The sequence below is a fragment of the Nipponia nippon genome, unplaced genomic scaffold (genome assembly GCF_047370975.1).
Source record: "Nipponia nippon isolate SJK-2023a ecotype South Korea unplaced genomic scaffold, ASM4737097v1 scaffold_47, whole genome shotgun sequence".
In the NCBI taxonomy this organism is placed as follows: domain Eukaryota; kingdom Metazoa; phylum Chordata; class Aves; order Pelecaniformes; family Threskiornithidae; genus Nipponia; species Nipponia nippon.
The window spans coordinates 850,646-865,167 of NW_028262366.1; the positions used below are offsets into that span (position 1 = coordinate 850,646).

The 14,522-nt window shown below is 67.1% G+C and overlaps 3 protein-coding genes across 7 annotated transcripts; 1 reads left to right on the forward strand and 2 right to left on the reverse strand.

Annotated features, from left to right (window-relative positions):
* Positions 1–559: 559 nt before the first annotated feature.
* LOC104021421 (RING finger protein 225-like) lies at positions 560–2,081 on the reverse strand. The gene is made up of 2 exons (XM_087730076.1): positions 1,677–2,081; positions 560–1,372 (listed from the first exon to the last, which is right to left on the reverse strand). The coding sequence occupies exon 2, from the start codon at positions 1,366–1,368 to the stop codon at positions 742–744; it is 627 nt and encodes a 208-aa protein (XP_087586202.1). The 5' UTR covers positions 1,369–1,372; positions 1,677–2,081; the 3' UTR covers positions 560–741.
* Positions 2,082–2,220: 139 nt separating this feature from the next.
* On the reverse strand, positions 2,221–5,196 carry RPS5 (ribosomal protein S5). The gene is made up of 6 exons (XM_087730079.1): positions 5,144–5,196; positions 3,363–3,468; positions 3,055–3,264; positions 2,661–2,789; positions 2,467–2,565; positions 2,221–2,351 (listed from the first exon to the last, which is right to left on the reverse strand). The coding sequence occupies exons 2-6, from the start codon at positions 3,465–3,467 to the stop codon at positions 2,283–2,285; spliced, it is 612 nt and encodes a 203-aa protein (XP_087586205.1). The 5' UTR covers position 3,468; positions 5,144–5,196; the 3' UTR covers positions 2,221–2,282.
* Positions 5,197–5,723: 527 nt separating this feature from the next.
* Positions 5,724–14,245, forward strand: FLOT1 (flotillin 1). 5 transcript variants are annotated; one of them, XR_015698517.1, is made up of 12 exons: positions 5,725–5,877; positions 6,534–6,609; positions 6,840–6,930; positions 7,732–7,875; positions 8,399–8,518; positions 9,150–9,245; positions 10,271–10,423; positions 11,240–11,421; positions 12,229–12,274; positions 12,658–12,808; positions 13,491–13,655; positions 13,781–13,918. XR_015698517.1 is itself a non-coding variant. In XM_087730025.1 (12 exons), the coding sequence occupies exons 1-12, from the start codon at positions 5,835–5,837 to the stop codon at positions 13,811–13,813; spliced, it is 1,287 nt and encodes a 428-aa protein (XP_087586151.1). In that variant the 5' UTR covers positions 5,725–5,834; the 3' UTR covers positions 13,814–14,245. The 5 variants fall into 5 exon arrangements, 4 of the variants coding, with proteins under 4 accessions (XP_087586152.1, XP_087586155.1, XP_087586154.1 ...); XM_087730025.1 differs by having other exon boundaries at positions 12,671–12,808; positions 13,781–14,245; XM_087730026.1 differs by lacking the exon at positions 13,491–13,655 and having other exon boundaries at positions 5,724–5,877; positions 13,781–14,245.
* The last annotated feature ends 277 nt before the right edge of the window (positions 14,246–14,522 follow it).

Genomic DNA, 14,522 nt, shown 5'->3' on the forward strand with positions numbered 1-14,522 from the left:
AGAAAGGATCCGGCTGTTCCTGGATCTGATTGTTCTTGAGTTTGGCTGTTCCTGGGTCCAGGCTGATCCTGGAACCAGTCGGTCCAGCACCAGGTACAACCACCCTGGCTGCTTCAGGGTGACTGTTCACAGCCGCACACTCCCCCGCTCCCCCAAAAAATCCAGGTGGGTGTCCCCGTCCCCCACTCCCTTTCGGCTGCAGTACCGAGTCCAACCCTCCCACACACCCCCAAAACACACACCAGCGCGGAACACCGTCCCTACCCCGTGCCACCAGTACCGGGGACGGCGCTGATAGGGGGTGGCGACTGTGCCAGGCACCATGGGAGGGTGGAAAAGGGAGGGGAACAACCAACTCTAAGAGGGACACCCCTAATCACCCCCATCTACCAGGGACACAGGCGTCCCAACAGCGTTCCTCTCCCTCTGCTGAACCAAAATCGGCAATTTACAGCCCAAAAATCCAGCCCACAACCACAGCACCCAGGCGTCCCGACTCAGGGACGGGGTTGCCCTTGGGATCAGGGGTGGAAAAAGAAACACCCAGACACAGCCGGCATCCAAGGAAAACAACCTGTTTTAATACGGGGAGGGGGGACACAGGACTGGTCCTGCGACCCCCCCAAATCCTGACCCCAAGGTGGGTGCCCCCCCCAGAGCCACGGGAGCAGGGGACTTGTCCCCGTGGGCCACCAAGACACCGTGGGGGTCCACAACGTGACGAGGTGGGGGGGTTCCTTCTTAATATGGCGGCCAGCCCGGCTCTCCCCAGGTGCTGTTTGTCACCGGTCCCCCCTCACCGCACGCCAGGGGCTGGAGGAAGAAGAGGAAGACTCCGCAAAGCACCAAGCCCCCTCCCACCATTAAGGCCACCGTCAAGACCACCGCTCGGTACAGAGACCACCGGCTGGAGGTCCAGGACCGACCCTGGTTAGGGGGAGCGGGGGGCTCGGGTCGCCCCAATTCCAGGCTGAGGGTGACGGTGGGGACCTGGTCAGGGGGTTTGGGGTGGCTGGGGGGGACGTAGAGAAGCCCCTTGGGACGACTGAAGCGGACGGAACCGGTGGGGCCGGGGGGTAGGAGAGCCAGGAGATCGGCGCGGGTAGGCAAAGCCGGGGGTCCGCGGTGACGGGGTAACACCGTGGGGCGGCGGCAGACGGGGCAGAGCAAGGTGGGAGCGGCGGGGGTCGTTACGGTGACCCTGGCCAGGCATTCGAGGCAGAAGGTGTGACCGCACCCCAACGCCTTGGGCACCTTGAAGAGACGATCGTAGGGGGCGAAGCAGATGACGCAATCCAGGGGGGAGACCCCCTCGGTGTCCCCAGCCGTGGCGGTGGTGGCGGTGACAGCGGCGGCGGCAGCAGCCATGTCCCTGGTAGGCGGAAAGAGCGAGACGGTGTTTACCCAGCAGAGATAAGCACAACCGGCGGCGCAGGGTCGAGGACACCCGAATTTATGGGGTACTCGAGCCAAATCGCCCCCAAACCCACGCACCACCCCCCACCCTAGGGTGCCAAGAACCCCCCTCGGAGACACCAACCCCCCCCCCCCCCAAAATATTTTGGGGGGTCCAGCCTTCAAGGTGGAAGCACTCACACCTGTTCCCAGCTCAGCCGGCCCCCCCCAACCTGCTGCCCCCCAACTTGGGGGGCTCAGCTCAGCCCCTCCGTCCTCACCTGCACCCCGAATGTGGCAGCAGTCGGAGCTCGCCAAGGTGCCGCTTGACTCCAGCGGCGGCAGCGCCGGGATCGAGAAGGACGTCCGTCACCGTCACACCCACCGCGGTGCCCTGCCCTGCCCGCGTGAGCCGCGGCGAGGGAGACACACACACCGTCCCCTGCCACCCCCCTGCGTTTAGGGAGCACCCCCAAACCCCACGCCGGCCTCAGCGGGGGTCTGGGGCCACCGAGGAGCCGGTTCCCAGGCTGGATCCCGCTCCCCCTCGCCGTGGGGAGGTGCCGGCTTCATCCTGGCTCTATTTATCCCGATCCTTTCTTCCCCTAACAGGGAAAAATTGGGGTGCAAAAAAGGGGGGGGGCACGACAGCAGGGGAGCACCCAAACTTCTCCCGGGGGGGGGGGGGGGGGGGGGAGGGAACGAGGCCTGGGGACAAGGCCACAGAGCCGCCACCCCCTGCTCAGCTCCCCGCTTTGGGGACACCCCCCCCCCCAACCCCACCAGTGGGTCCCCAACCCCACAGCACAGGGAGGACGAAAGGGGTGGGGGGACACAGAGCCCGTGAATTTTATTGGGGGGCACAGGGGGGTGACAACGGTGGCTTTTTAACGGTTGGACTTGGCCACGCGCTCCAGCTCGTCCTTCTTCTTGATGGCGTAGGAGTTGGAAGAGCCCTGGGTGGGGGGTGAGATGGGTGTAAGTCAGTTTTGGGGGGGGGGGGGGGGGTCCGTTGCGTCCCCAACTCGTCAGAGAAGGGGACAGCGGTGACAGTTCCATCCCCCTCCTCACCTTGGCGGCGTTGATGAGTTCGTCGGCCAAACACTCGGCGATGGTTTTGATGTTACGGAAAGCGGCTTCGCGAGCTCCGGTACACAGCAGCCAGATGGCCTGGGGCGAGGAGGGGACAGAAAAAAGGACGTTGGGGACGTGGGGACAGGGTGGTGGGCAGCCCCTCGGGGGTTAGGGATGAAGAGGGGAGGTACCTGGTTGACGCGGCGCAGGGGGGACACATCCACGGCCTGTCTACGGACGGTACCGGCGCGACCGATGCGGGTCGAGTCCTCGCGGGGTCCGGAGTTAATGATGGCATTAACCAGGACTTGAAGGGGGTTCTGCCGCAGGACAGGAGAGAAATCAGCCCCCCTGCACCCAAAAAAGTCTTCCCAGCACCCAAAAACACCCAAACCCACCCTCTGGCACCCAAAAACATCCCCCCAGCGCCCAAAAACCAACACCCCCAGTGCCCAAACCACCCCCCGGCGCCCTAAAACCAATCTCCTAGGACTTAAAAACCCTCCTCCAGTGCCCAAACCCCATCCCAGGACCCCAAAAACAGCCCCCCAGGACCCCAAAAGAGCCCCCCAGGACCCTTCTCACCTCCCCGGTGAGCAGATGGATGATCTCGAAGGCGTGCTTAACGATGCGCACGGTCATTAATTTCTTGCCATTGTTCCGGCCGTGCATCATCATGGAATTGGTGAGGCGCTCGACGATGGGGCATTGGGCTTTACGAAAACGCTTGGCCGCGTAACGCCCGGCGCTGTGGGGCAGGTACTTGGCGTATTTTTCCTTTACGGCGATGTAATCCTGGTGGGGTATGACGTCAGAGTCCTCCCGTCGAGGGGTGGGATGGGGGAACCCCCGTTACACTCCCTTTGTGCCCCCCTACCCCCCCAAAAAAATACCTGGAGGGAGATGTCGTTGATCTGCACGTCGTCGGTGCTCCATTTGCCGAAGAGTTTGATGTCGGGGGTCTCGGTGACGGCGGGGGCCGTCTCCCAGTCGGTCATGCTGGGGAGGGAATGGGATGGGGGTTGAGAAAGACACTTGTATCCCCCCCTTCCCCCCTGTGATCCCCCCCAACCCCTTATTTGGGGTGTCTAGATCAAACCCTTTAATTAAAAGCAGAAAACCAAGTGCCTACGGGTCCCAGTGACGTTAAATGCCCTTCCCAGTATAAACTGGGAAGGCTCTGGGAACACCTCACAGGCAGGGGGTCCCCTAGGACTTTTCACGGGGCACTGGGTACCACCGGTGCACACCTAAACACCCACGTGGGGTGTTCAAGCACCCACGGGCGGGGTGTCTACACAGAGAAGGGGGGGTCCCCCAACCTCCCAGAGGTGACAAGGTGCCCCAGGGGTGTCCCCAAGCCCGGGATGTGACACGGGGGTGTCCCCCTGGGTTGTGCGTTTGTGACTCCTCGAGCGCCCGCCAAGTCGGGACAGTGGGCGTCAGGGTGTAACGTACAAGCGCGGGGCGAGCCCGGTGCGTCACGGGGTTGCGTGACACACACCAAGGGGTGTCCCCATCAACGAGGGACCCCCGAGGGTCTCGTGTTTGGGGGGGTTAGGGTGTACATGAGGAACGGGGTCTGCGCTGGGACAATCGCGCAGCCCTGGTGTTACTGGTGAGCGCAAAGACCAGCTACGGGGGGGCAGAGGGAAACCCCCGACCCCCTGCGCACCCCGCAGCCCCCACTTCACAGCCCAGGGACCCCCCAAACTCCCTCCAGACCCCCCCAAAACAGCCCCCCCCCCACCCCAGGGAGCCTCCACATACCCCCACAAGCCCCTCTACCCTACAGAGACCCCCCCCAAAAAAGGCACAGCCACCTCCTGCGGCCTCAAGAGCCCCCCAACTCCTACCCCAGAGCCCCCCCCAGGCCTGAGCCCCCCAACTCCTACCTCAACCCCCCTAAGCCAGAGCCCCCCCAGGCCTGAGCCCCCCAACTCCTACCTCAGGGCCCCCCTCACACATCTGAGCCCCCCAAATCCTTCCTCAACCCCCCTAAGCCAGAGCCCCCCAACTCCTACCTCAGGGACCCCACAGACCTGAGCTCCCCAACTCCCACCTCAGGGCCCCCCGCAGGCCTGAGCCCCCCAACTCCCACCTCAGGGCCCCCCGCAGGCCTGAGCCCCCCAACTCCTAACCCAGAGCCCCCCCACTCCCACCTCAGGGCCCCCCCCTCACACATCTGAGCCCCACAAATCCTTCCTCAACCCCCCCTAAGCCAGAGGCCCCCACCACCTACCTCAGGGCCTCCCCACAGGCCTGAGCCCCCCAACTCCCACCTCAGGGCCCCCCACAGGCCTAAGACCCCCAACTCCTACCTCAGGGTCTCCCTCCAGGCCTGCACCCCCCAACTCCTACCTCAGAGCCCTCCAAGTGCTACCTCAGGGCCCCCCCCCCCCCCATCTGAGCCCCCCAAATCCTTCCTCAACCCCCCTAAGCCAGAGCCCCCCAACTCCCACCTCAGGGCCCCCCTCCAGGCCTGAGCTCCCCAACTCCTACCTCACAGGCCCTCCCGCAAGGTCTGAGCCCCCCAACTCCCACCTCAGACCCTCCCCACCCCAAGGCCCCGTCCCCAAGCGGCCTCACGCCCCCTCCCCGGGCCCCTCCAGCCCCTTCGGAGCCCCGGATCCCCCCTCCGGGACCGGGAAAACCCCGGCCGCGCCGCACTCACATGGCGGCGGCTGCGGCTCCCGCGAAGAAAAAAGGGCCCCGACGGGGTCTCCCGGCCTCTTATCCAGGGGCGGGCGCTCACTTCCGGCCGCGCATGCGCAAAGCTCCAGCGCGACGCCGCGCTTCCGCCCGCCCTGCCCTCAGAACGGCTCAATGCGCATGCGCGGTGAAAAACCCCCGCCCTCCACCTGCGGCGCAGGCGCAGAGGGCGCTGGTGAAGCCGGAGCGGCCATGTCTGTTGAGGGCGCTTGCCCAAACGCCGCCATGTTGGGGGCAGATCCCTATAGGGGTGTAGTTCGCTATAGGGGGGCAGCTCCCTATAGGGAAGCAGCTCCCTATAGGGGAGCAGTGGGGCCGGGGAGCCCTAAGGGGGACACGGGGGAGGGGGAAACGAGGGGGAGAGAGGACCCGCGGCTCCCAGGAGACTTTACAGTAAGACAAACCGGGGAGTGACCAATGGGGCGGCGAGAAGCCGATGGCGTCACGGGTCGCTGGGCAGAATACGGGGAATTGGCGAGGCTGGGTCCTGCTGCCCCTCCGCCGGGGCGGGGTGGGGTGGGGGGGAACGCTGCCGCGGGGGCTGCCGGGATAGTGGCGGCTCCGGGGTGGGTGGGGCCGCGCTGCAGCGGGAGGCAGCGGGAGGGGGGGTACGGGGGTGGGGGTCGGGGGTCTCCCCACCGGTTCCCGCCGAGATGTTCTTCACGTGTGGCCCCAACGAGGCCATGGTGGTGTCGGGTGAGTTGGGGGGGGTCGTCCCCCCCGGCCCCGGGTGCTTGGGTTCCCCCCACGGGGCTCCTGGGTCCCCCCCTGGCCTCTTGGGGTCCCCCCTGGACTCTTGGGGTCCCCCCCCGGGTGCCTGGGTGTCCCCCTGGGTCCCTTCCCAGGCTCCTGGGTCCCCCCCCGGGTGCCTGGGTCCCTCCCTGGGTCCCCCCGGACTCTTGGGGTCCCCCTCATCCTCCTGGGTCCGTCCCCCCCCGGGTGCCTGGGTGCCTCCTGGGTCCCCCCCGGACTCTTGGGGTCCCCCCATCCTCCTGGGTCCCCCCCCCCCCCGGGTGCCTGGGTGCCCCCCGGGTCCCCCCCCCCATCCTCCTGGGTCCCCCCGGACTCTTGGCGTCCCCCCATCCTCCTGGGTCCCCCCCCCCCGGGTGCCTGGGTGCCCCCCGGGTCCCCCCATCCTCCTGGGTCCCCCCCGGACTCTTGGCGTCCCCCCCATCCTCCTGGGTCCCCCCCCCCGGGTGCCTGGGTGCCCCCCGGGTCCCCCCATCCTCCTGGGTCCCCCCCGGACTCTTGGCGTCCCCCATCCTCCTGGGTCCCCCCCCCCGGGTGCCTGGGTGCACCCCGGGTCCCCCCCCGGACTCTTGGGGTCCCCACTTACTTTTATGTCCCCGTAGGTTTCTGTCGCAGCCCCCCCGTGATGGTGGCCGGGGGTCGGGTGCTGGTGGTGCCCTGCCTGCAGCAGATCCAGCGGTGAGGGGACATTTGGGGGGGGACAGGGTGGGGACATGGGGGGGGACGGGGTGGGGACATGGGGGGGGGGTGCATTTGGGGGGGACATGGGGGGGGTGGTGGCATGGGGGGACGTGGTATCACGGGAACTGGGGGGGGGGGACCGACACATGTGGGGGGTGACACGAGAGGGTGTGTGGGGGACACGAAGGGACACAGGGTGACATCAGGGTGACGCGTCCTCCCCCCAGGATCTCCCTGAACACCCTGACCCTCAACGTACGCAGTGAGAAGGTCTACACCCGCCACGGCGTCCCCATCTCCGTCACCGGCATCGCCCAGGTACCCCCCTCCCACCCCGTGTCACCCCCACCCCGTGTCACCCCCACCCCGCGTTCCTACAACCCCCAGGAGCCACCGGTGCAGCCCCTTTTAAGAGCTGCAGTGGTGGGGCCCACTTCGGCTTTGGGGCGGGGTCCTCTTAAAACGGGCTTGTCCTGCTCTAGAGTGGGGGGGGGGACGACACGACGACCACACCCTTAAAAGGGCTCATCGTAGTGGTCCCCACCATCCCTCTTAAAAGGGGCTTGGCACAAGGGGGTTCCCCCAGTGCTACGTATTGGGGAGGGGTCTGCTTAAAAGGGGCTTGGCATGGTGGGGCCCACCATCCCTTTAAAGAGGCAGTGTAGCTTTAAAATATCATCAGAGACCCCACCCCAAAGAGTAAATACTTCCTTAAGGATAAAGTGTGCTCTCTGGGAGGAGCATCATCATCTTAAAAGGGGTCTGCTAGGGTGGACCCCACCTCAGACCCCTTCTGGAAGGGAGGAGACAGCATTCTCTTAAAAGGGCGTTGTCATGGGGCCCCCCATAAACCTTCTGTAAGGGGCAGCAGCCTCTTGAAAGGCTCTTGTCGTGGTGGGCCCCCCCCCCAAAATATCCAGACGGGGGTGGGGTGGGGGTGGTATCCCTTTAAAAGGGCTTTGCTGGAGCGGATTCACACCTTTCTGCCTCTTAAAGGGGTCACGCTGCGGCGGTGGGCCCCCGGAGGCACGCATGTGCGAGGCAGGCGTGCGCGGGACACGCGTGTGCGAGGCAGGCATGTGCGGGACACGCGTGTGCGAAGGCGGGCGTTTCCCGCAGGTGAAGATCCAGGGGCAGAACAAGGAGATGCTGGCGGCCGCCTGCCAGATGTTCCTGGGCAAATCGGAGAGCGAGATCGCCCAGATCGCCCTCGAGACCCTGGAGGGCCACCAGCGCGCCATCATGGCCCACATGACCGTGGAGGTGGGGGGGGGAGGGGGCAGCCACGCCCCCTTTGGGGCCAGCCACGCCCCCTGGGGCCAGCCATGCCCCTTTCACAAAGGCCTGCACCTTCTTGGAAGCCCTGCTTCCCTGTAAGCCACGCCCCCCTCGGGGGGGCACAAGCCACGCCCCCCTCGGGGGGCACAAGCCACGCCCCCTCGGGGGGCACAAGCCACGCCCCCCCAACGGGGGGCAAGCCACGCCCCCCGGAGGCAAGACATGCCCACTATTACAAGCCCTGCACCAATGGAAGCCCCACCCACTGTTACAAGCCCCGCCCCCCCATTTGCAGAAAGCCCTGCCCCTCCATTTGCAGGAAGCCCCGCCCTTGGTCTGTGAAGCCATGCCCCTTCTAGAGGCCACACCCACCCAGCTGTGGCGCACACCCCTGGCGGGACCTCTGCCCCTTGGCCCAAGCTCTACTGTTGTGACTCCACCCCCTTGGGAGGCCACGCCCCTCAGTCCCACCCCCCTAAGCCCCGCCCCCCCGATGCCCCGCCCCCAGGAGATCTACAAGGACCGGCAGAAGTTTTCGGAGCAGGTTTTCAACGTGGCCTCGTCCGACCTCGTCAACATGGGGATCAGCGTGGTCAGCTACACCCTGAAGGACATCCACGACGACCAGGTGACACCGGCGGGGACACGGCGGGGGGGTACAAGGGTGACAACATGGTCAGTGACACCCTGAAGGGCGTCCACGATGGGCAGGTGGCACCGGGCAGGGACACGGGGGGGACAAGGGTGACAACATGGGTCAGGTAGACTCTGAAGGACATCTACACTGGTCAGGTGGCACTAGGGACATGGGGACGTGGTGGGGACATGGGTGCTATCATGGTCAGTGACACCCTGAAGGACATCTACAGTGGCCAGGTGACACCAGGGAGGGACATGATGGGGACAAGGGTGACAACATGGTCAGGTAGACTCTGAAGGACATCTACAGTGGCCAGGTGGCACTAGGGACAAGGGGACGTGGTGGGGACAAGGGTGTCATCATGGTCAGCGACACCCTGAAGGGCATCCATGATGACCGGGTGACACTGGGGGGGGGACACGGTGGGGACAAGGGTGACAACATGGTCAGGTAGACTCTGAAGGACATCCACGATGACCAGGTGGCACCGGGGGGGGGGACACGGTGGGGACAAGGGTGACAACGTGGTCAGGTAGACTCTGAAGGACATCCACGATGGCCAGGTGGCACGTGGGACGAGGGGGATGACAGCGTCCCCACGTCCCCCCCTTGTCCCCAGGACTACCTGCACTCGCTGGGGAAGGGCCGCACGGCGCAGGTCCAGCGCGATGCCCGCGTCGGGGAGGCCGAAGCCAAGCGGGACGCTGGCATCCGCGTGAGCACGTCACCTCTGTCACCCCCGCGTCCCCCCGTGTCACCCCAACCCCCGGTGTCCCCCTCTATCCCCGTGCCCCCGGTTTCGGGTGTCCCCTCCTGTCCCCTGGTGTCCCCATGTCCCCCCATCCCCAATGTCCCCTTATTCTGTAGTGTCCCCCAGTGTCCCCACAGTGTCACCATGTCCCTTTGCCCCCCATCCCACAGTGTCCCCTGCTGTCCCCACAGTGTCCCCACGTCCCTCTGGGTCCCTCCTTGTCCCCATGCCCCCCCGGTGTCCCCCACGTCCCCTTGTCCCCATGAGCCCTGGTGTCCCCTTGTCCCCCGGTGTCCCCCTTGTCCCCATGTCCCCTTGTCCCCCGGTGTCCCTCACGTCCCCTTGTCCCCCGGTGTCTCTCACATCCCCTTGTCCCCACGTTCCCTTATGCCCCGGTGTCCCCCATGTCCCCAGTGTCCCCCTTGTCCCCATGTCCCCTTGTCCCCCGGTGTCCCCCACATCCCCATGTCCCCACGTCTCCTTGTCCCCCAGTGTCCCCCATGTCCCTTTGTCCCCATGCGCCCCAGTGTCCCCCACATCCCTGTGTCCCCCTTGTCCCCCGGTGTCCCCCACATCCCCTTGTCCCCATGAGCCCCGGTGTCCCCCATGTCCCCTGGTGTCCCCATGTCCCCTTGTCCCCACGTCCCCCTTGTCCCCCAGTGTCCCCCCACATCCCCGTGTCCCCCTTGTGCCCTGGTGTCCCCCACGTCCCCTTGTCCCCCACGTCCCCTTGTCCCCATGCGCCCCAGTGTCCCCCACGTCCCCTTGTCCCCATGTCCCCCAGTGTCCCCCACATCCCCATGTCCCCCGCATCCATTTGTCCCCACGTCCCCCAGTGTCCCCCACCTCCCCTTGTCCCCCGGTGTCCCCCACATCCCCGTGTCCCCCTTCTCCCCCGGTGTCCCCCACCTCCCCTTGTCCCCACGTCCCCCGGTGTCCCCCACGTCCCCTTGTCCCTCGGTGTCCCCCATGTCCCCGTCACCCCGCAGGAGGCGCGGGCGCGCCAGGAGCAGGTCTCGGCGCAGCTGCTGAGCGAGACGGCGATGGCGCAGGCCCAGCGCGACTTCCAGGTGCAGCAGGCGCTGTGCGACGCCGCCGTCAGCGCCCGCAAAGCCCAGGCTGACCTGGCCTACCAGCTGCAGGTACCCCGGGCGCCTGGGACCCCCCCAGATGCCTGGGACCCCCCCAGACACCCGGGTCCCCTCCCCAGGACACCTGGGTCACCCCCCGAATGCCTGGGTCCCCCCCGAATGACTGGGCGCCCTTACTGGGATGCCTGGAACCCCCCTGGGATATCTGGGACCCCCCCACAGGCACCTGGGACCCCCCGTGACGTGGTCCTGGGTGCGTGGGTCCCCTCCCCAGGACACCTGGGTGCCCTCTGCACGCCCCCAGGACGCCTGGGTCCCCCCCCAGGACACCTGGGTCCCCCCCGAATGCCTGGGTCCCCTTACTGGGATGCCTGGGACCCCCCTGGGATATCTGGGACCCCCTCACAGGCACCTGAGACCCCCTGTGACATGATCCTGGGTGCGTGGGTCCCCTCCCCAGGACACCTGGGTGCCCTCTGCACCCCCCCAGGACGCCTGGGTCCCCCCCCGAATGCCTGGATCCCCCCAGGACACTTGCATCCCCCAGATCCTGGGGTCCCCCCTAAAATATGGGTCCCTTGGGATGCTTAGGTCCCCCTCCAGACACCTGGGTGCTCTGGATACCTGGGTCTCCCCAGCACCTTGCCCCCCCCCCCCCCAAAACACCTGGGTCCCCCCCCCCCAGACACCTGGGTCCCCCCCAGACACCCACACACCTGGGTCTCCCCACCCCTTGGCACCCCCAAAACACCTAGATCCCCCCCAACACCTGGGTCCCTGGGGGGTGTCCGTGTGTCCGTCCCCCCTCCCAGATGCCAGGGTCCCCCCGCCACCCGCCTGGGTGCTGAGGGGGTGTCGCGGGCGCAGGTGGCGAAGACGAAGCAGCAGATCGAGGAGCAGCGGGCGCAGGTGCTGGTGGTGGAACGGGCGCAGCAGGCGCAGCTGCAGGAGCACGAGATCGGGCGCCGCGAACGCGAGCTGGAGGCCACCGTCCGCAAACCCGCCGAGGCCGAGCGGTACCGCCTCGAGCGCCTGGCCGAGGCCGAGCGGTGAGTGCGGCCCCTTCCCCACCCGGTGGGGCCCACCATCTTGGGGGGAGCCCTGCCCCTTTAAATGGGGAGCCCCGCCCCAGTCTGCCAAGCCACACCCCCACCTGGTGGGCCTCATCTCCTTCGGGGAAGCCCTGCCCCTTTAAATGGGGAGCCCCGCCCCAGTCTGCCAAGCCACACCCCCACCTGGTGGGCCCCACCTCCTTGGGGGAAGCCTTACCCCTTTAAATGGGGAGCCCCGCCCCGGTCTGCCAAGCCACACCCCCACCTGGTGGGCCCCACCTCCTTGGGGGGAGCCCTGCCCCGGTCTGCCAAGCCACACCCCCACCTGGTGGGCCCCACCTCCTTGGGGGAAGCCCTGCCCCTTTAAATGGGGAGCCCCGCCCCAGTCTGCCAAGCCACACCCCCACCTGGTGGGCCCCACCTCCTTGGGGGAATCCCTGCCCCTTTAAATGGGGAGCCCTGCCCCGGTCTGCCAAGCCACACCCCCACCTGGTGGGCCCCGCCTCCTTGGGAAAGCCATGCCCCTTTTGAAGGGGAGCCCTACCCTCTTCATTAAGCCACACCCCCACCAGGCTGCAGTCATGGCCCCTTTAAAAGGCCACGCCCCTTTTAAGGGAAGCCAGGGCCCGTTGAAGGGAGGCCACGCCCCCTTTCTGACAAACCACGCCCCACACCCCCACCAGACCATGCCCCCACAGCCACACCCTCACTGGGAGGCCCCGCCCCTCCCTGAGCCCCACCCCTCCTTCCTGAGCCCCACCCCTCCAGTGGCTCCACCCCCTCCCAAGCCCCGCCCCTCCACAGGCTGCAGATGATGATGCAGGCGGAGGCTGAGGCCGAAGCCATGAAGGTGAGGGGGGGGTGGGGGTGACGGGGACCCCAACATCTGGGCGGGGGGGTGACAGGGGACCCCGGGGTCTGGAGGTGACAGGGGACCCAGGGGACCCCAACATCTGGGCGGGGGGGTGACAGAGGACCCTGAGGTCAGGGTTGGGGGGTGACAGGGGACCCCAACATCTGGGCGGGGGGCGACAGGGGACCCCAGGGTCCGGGACGGGGGGTGACAGGGGACCCCGGGGTCTGGGGGTGACAGGGGACTCAGGGAACCCCAACATCTGGGCAGGGGGTGACAGAGGACCCTGAGGTCAGGGTTGGGGGGTGACGGGGGACCCCAACATCTGGGCGGGGGGGGGTGACAGGGGACCCCTGGGGTGGGGGGGGGTGGGGACCCAGCTGTGCCGCGCAGGTGACGGGGGCGGCGCGGGCGGCGGCGGTGGCCGCCCGGGCGCGGGCGGAGGCGGCGCAGACGGCGGCGAAGGCGGAGGCGTTCGGGCAGTACCAGGAGGCCGCCGTCGTCGACATGGTGCTGCAGCGGCTCCCCCAGGTATTTGGGGGGGTCCCCCCCATGGGGTGGGGGCAGTTTGAAGGGTCCTGGGGGGGATTTGGGGTCCCTACTGCATCTCTAGGGGGCTCAAGGCGGTGTTTTGGGGTCCCCATGGGGTGTTTTGGGGGGCCCCATGGGGTATTTTGGGGTCACAGGGATACTTTGGGGTCCCCCCCATGGGGTGGGGGCAGTTTGAGGGGTCCTGGGGGGGGATTTGGGGTCCCTGGGGGGGGATTTGGGGTCCCTATTGCATCTCTAGGGGGCTCAAGGGGGTGTTTTGGGGTCCCCATGGGGTGTTTTGGGGTCACATGGATACTTTGGGGTCCCCCCTCATGGTTTTGGGGTCCCCCCCATGGGGTGGGGGCAGTTTCAGGGGTCCTGGGGGGGGATTTGGGGGCTCCATGGGATATTTTGGGGTCCCCCGGCGTAGGTTTTTTGCCCCCTCCATGGATTTGGGGGTCCCTCCTATGGTTTTGGGGTGCCCCCCCTTGGATGGGGGGGGGTTGGGGGGGGGCCGGGTGGTTTTGGGGTCCCCCCAGGGGTATTTTGGGGGTTGGGGGGGTATTTTGGGGTGCCGGGGAGGGAGTCTGGGAGGAATTTGGGGGACCAAGGGCCATTTTTGGGGTGAAAGAGGGGGATTTTGGGGGTGAACCCCGCTGTTTTTGGGGGGGGGGGGGCCCAGGTGGCGGAGGCGGTGGCCCAGCCGCTGTTGGGGACGCGGCGAGTGACGTTGGTGGCCGGCGGTTCGGGTGACATCGGGGTGTCGCGGTTACCGGGGGAGATCCTGGACGTCGTCACCCGCCTGCCCGCCGCCGTCGAGGCCCTGACGGGTGTCAGCGTCACCCAGGTGCGCCTGTGTCCCCGTTGGGGGACGGGGGGGGTGTCACATCGGGGTCCCCTTGGGGACAGATGGGACACTGGGGACATGGGGACACCCGGGTCCGCCCCTCAGTCCCCCCTTTGTCCCCACAGGCCACCCAGAAGAAGTCACAATGCCAGGCTTGAGGCAGTGCCACCGCGTGTCCCCAAAGTGCCACCGTGTCCCAGTGCCACCCTGCCCGCCAAGTGCCACCACCCACCCCTTCCCGGAGCCCCTGTCTTGCCAAAGTGCCACCACCTCCCAGTGACACAGTGTCCCCGTGGTGCCACCACCACCCCCACCCCACCCCCCCCCGGAGCCTCCGTGTCACCAAAGTGCCACCACCCCGTGATGCTACCGTGTCCCCGTGGTGCCACCGCCCCACGGTACCACCGTGTTCCCCCAAGGTGCCACCCCACACTGGTGCCACCGCGTCCCTGAGGCACCATCGCCCCGTGGTGCTACCGCGTCCCCAAAGTGCCACCAACCCCCAGGTGCCACCACCCCGGTGGCCGGCGTGTCCCCGCGGCGGGGTGACGTGTCCCTTTGTCCCCAAATTAAAGCTGCTGCGTCCGTCACGGGGCGAGAGCTGGGTCCCTCAGGGTGGGGGGGGCGGGTGCGGAGGGTTTGGGGACCCCAAAAGTGACACGGGTGGCCCCAAAAAGCCCTAAGAGGTGACAAAGAGGGGACCTGTTGGGGACAGGGACATGGGAGGGTCCGCTCGCCCCGAGGGGACACTCATGGGACAGTGTGACACCAGGTAGAAGACTTGGGGGACACCAGAGGTGGCACAGGGACTACAGCAAAGGGGACATTGGGGGGGGGGGAACGGGGACCCCCCCCCGAGGGACCCTA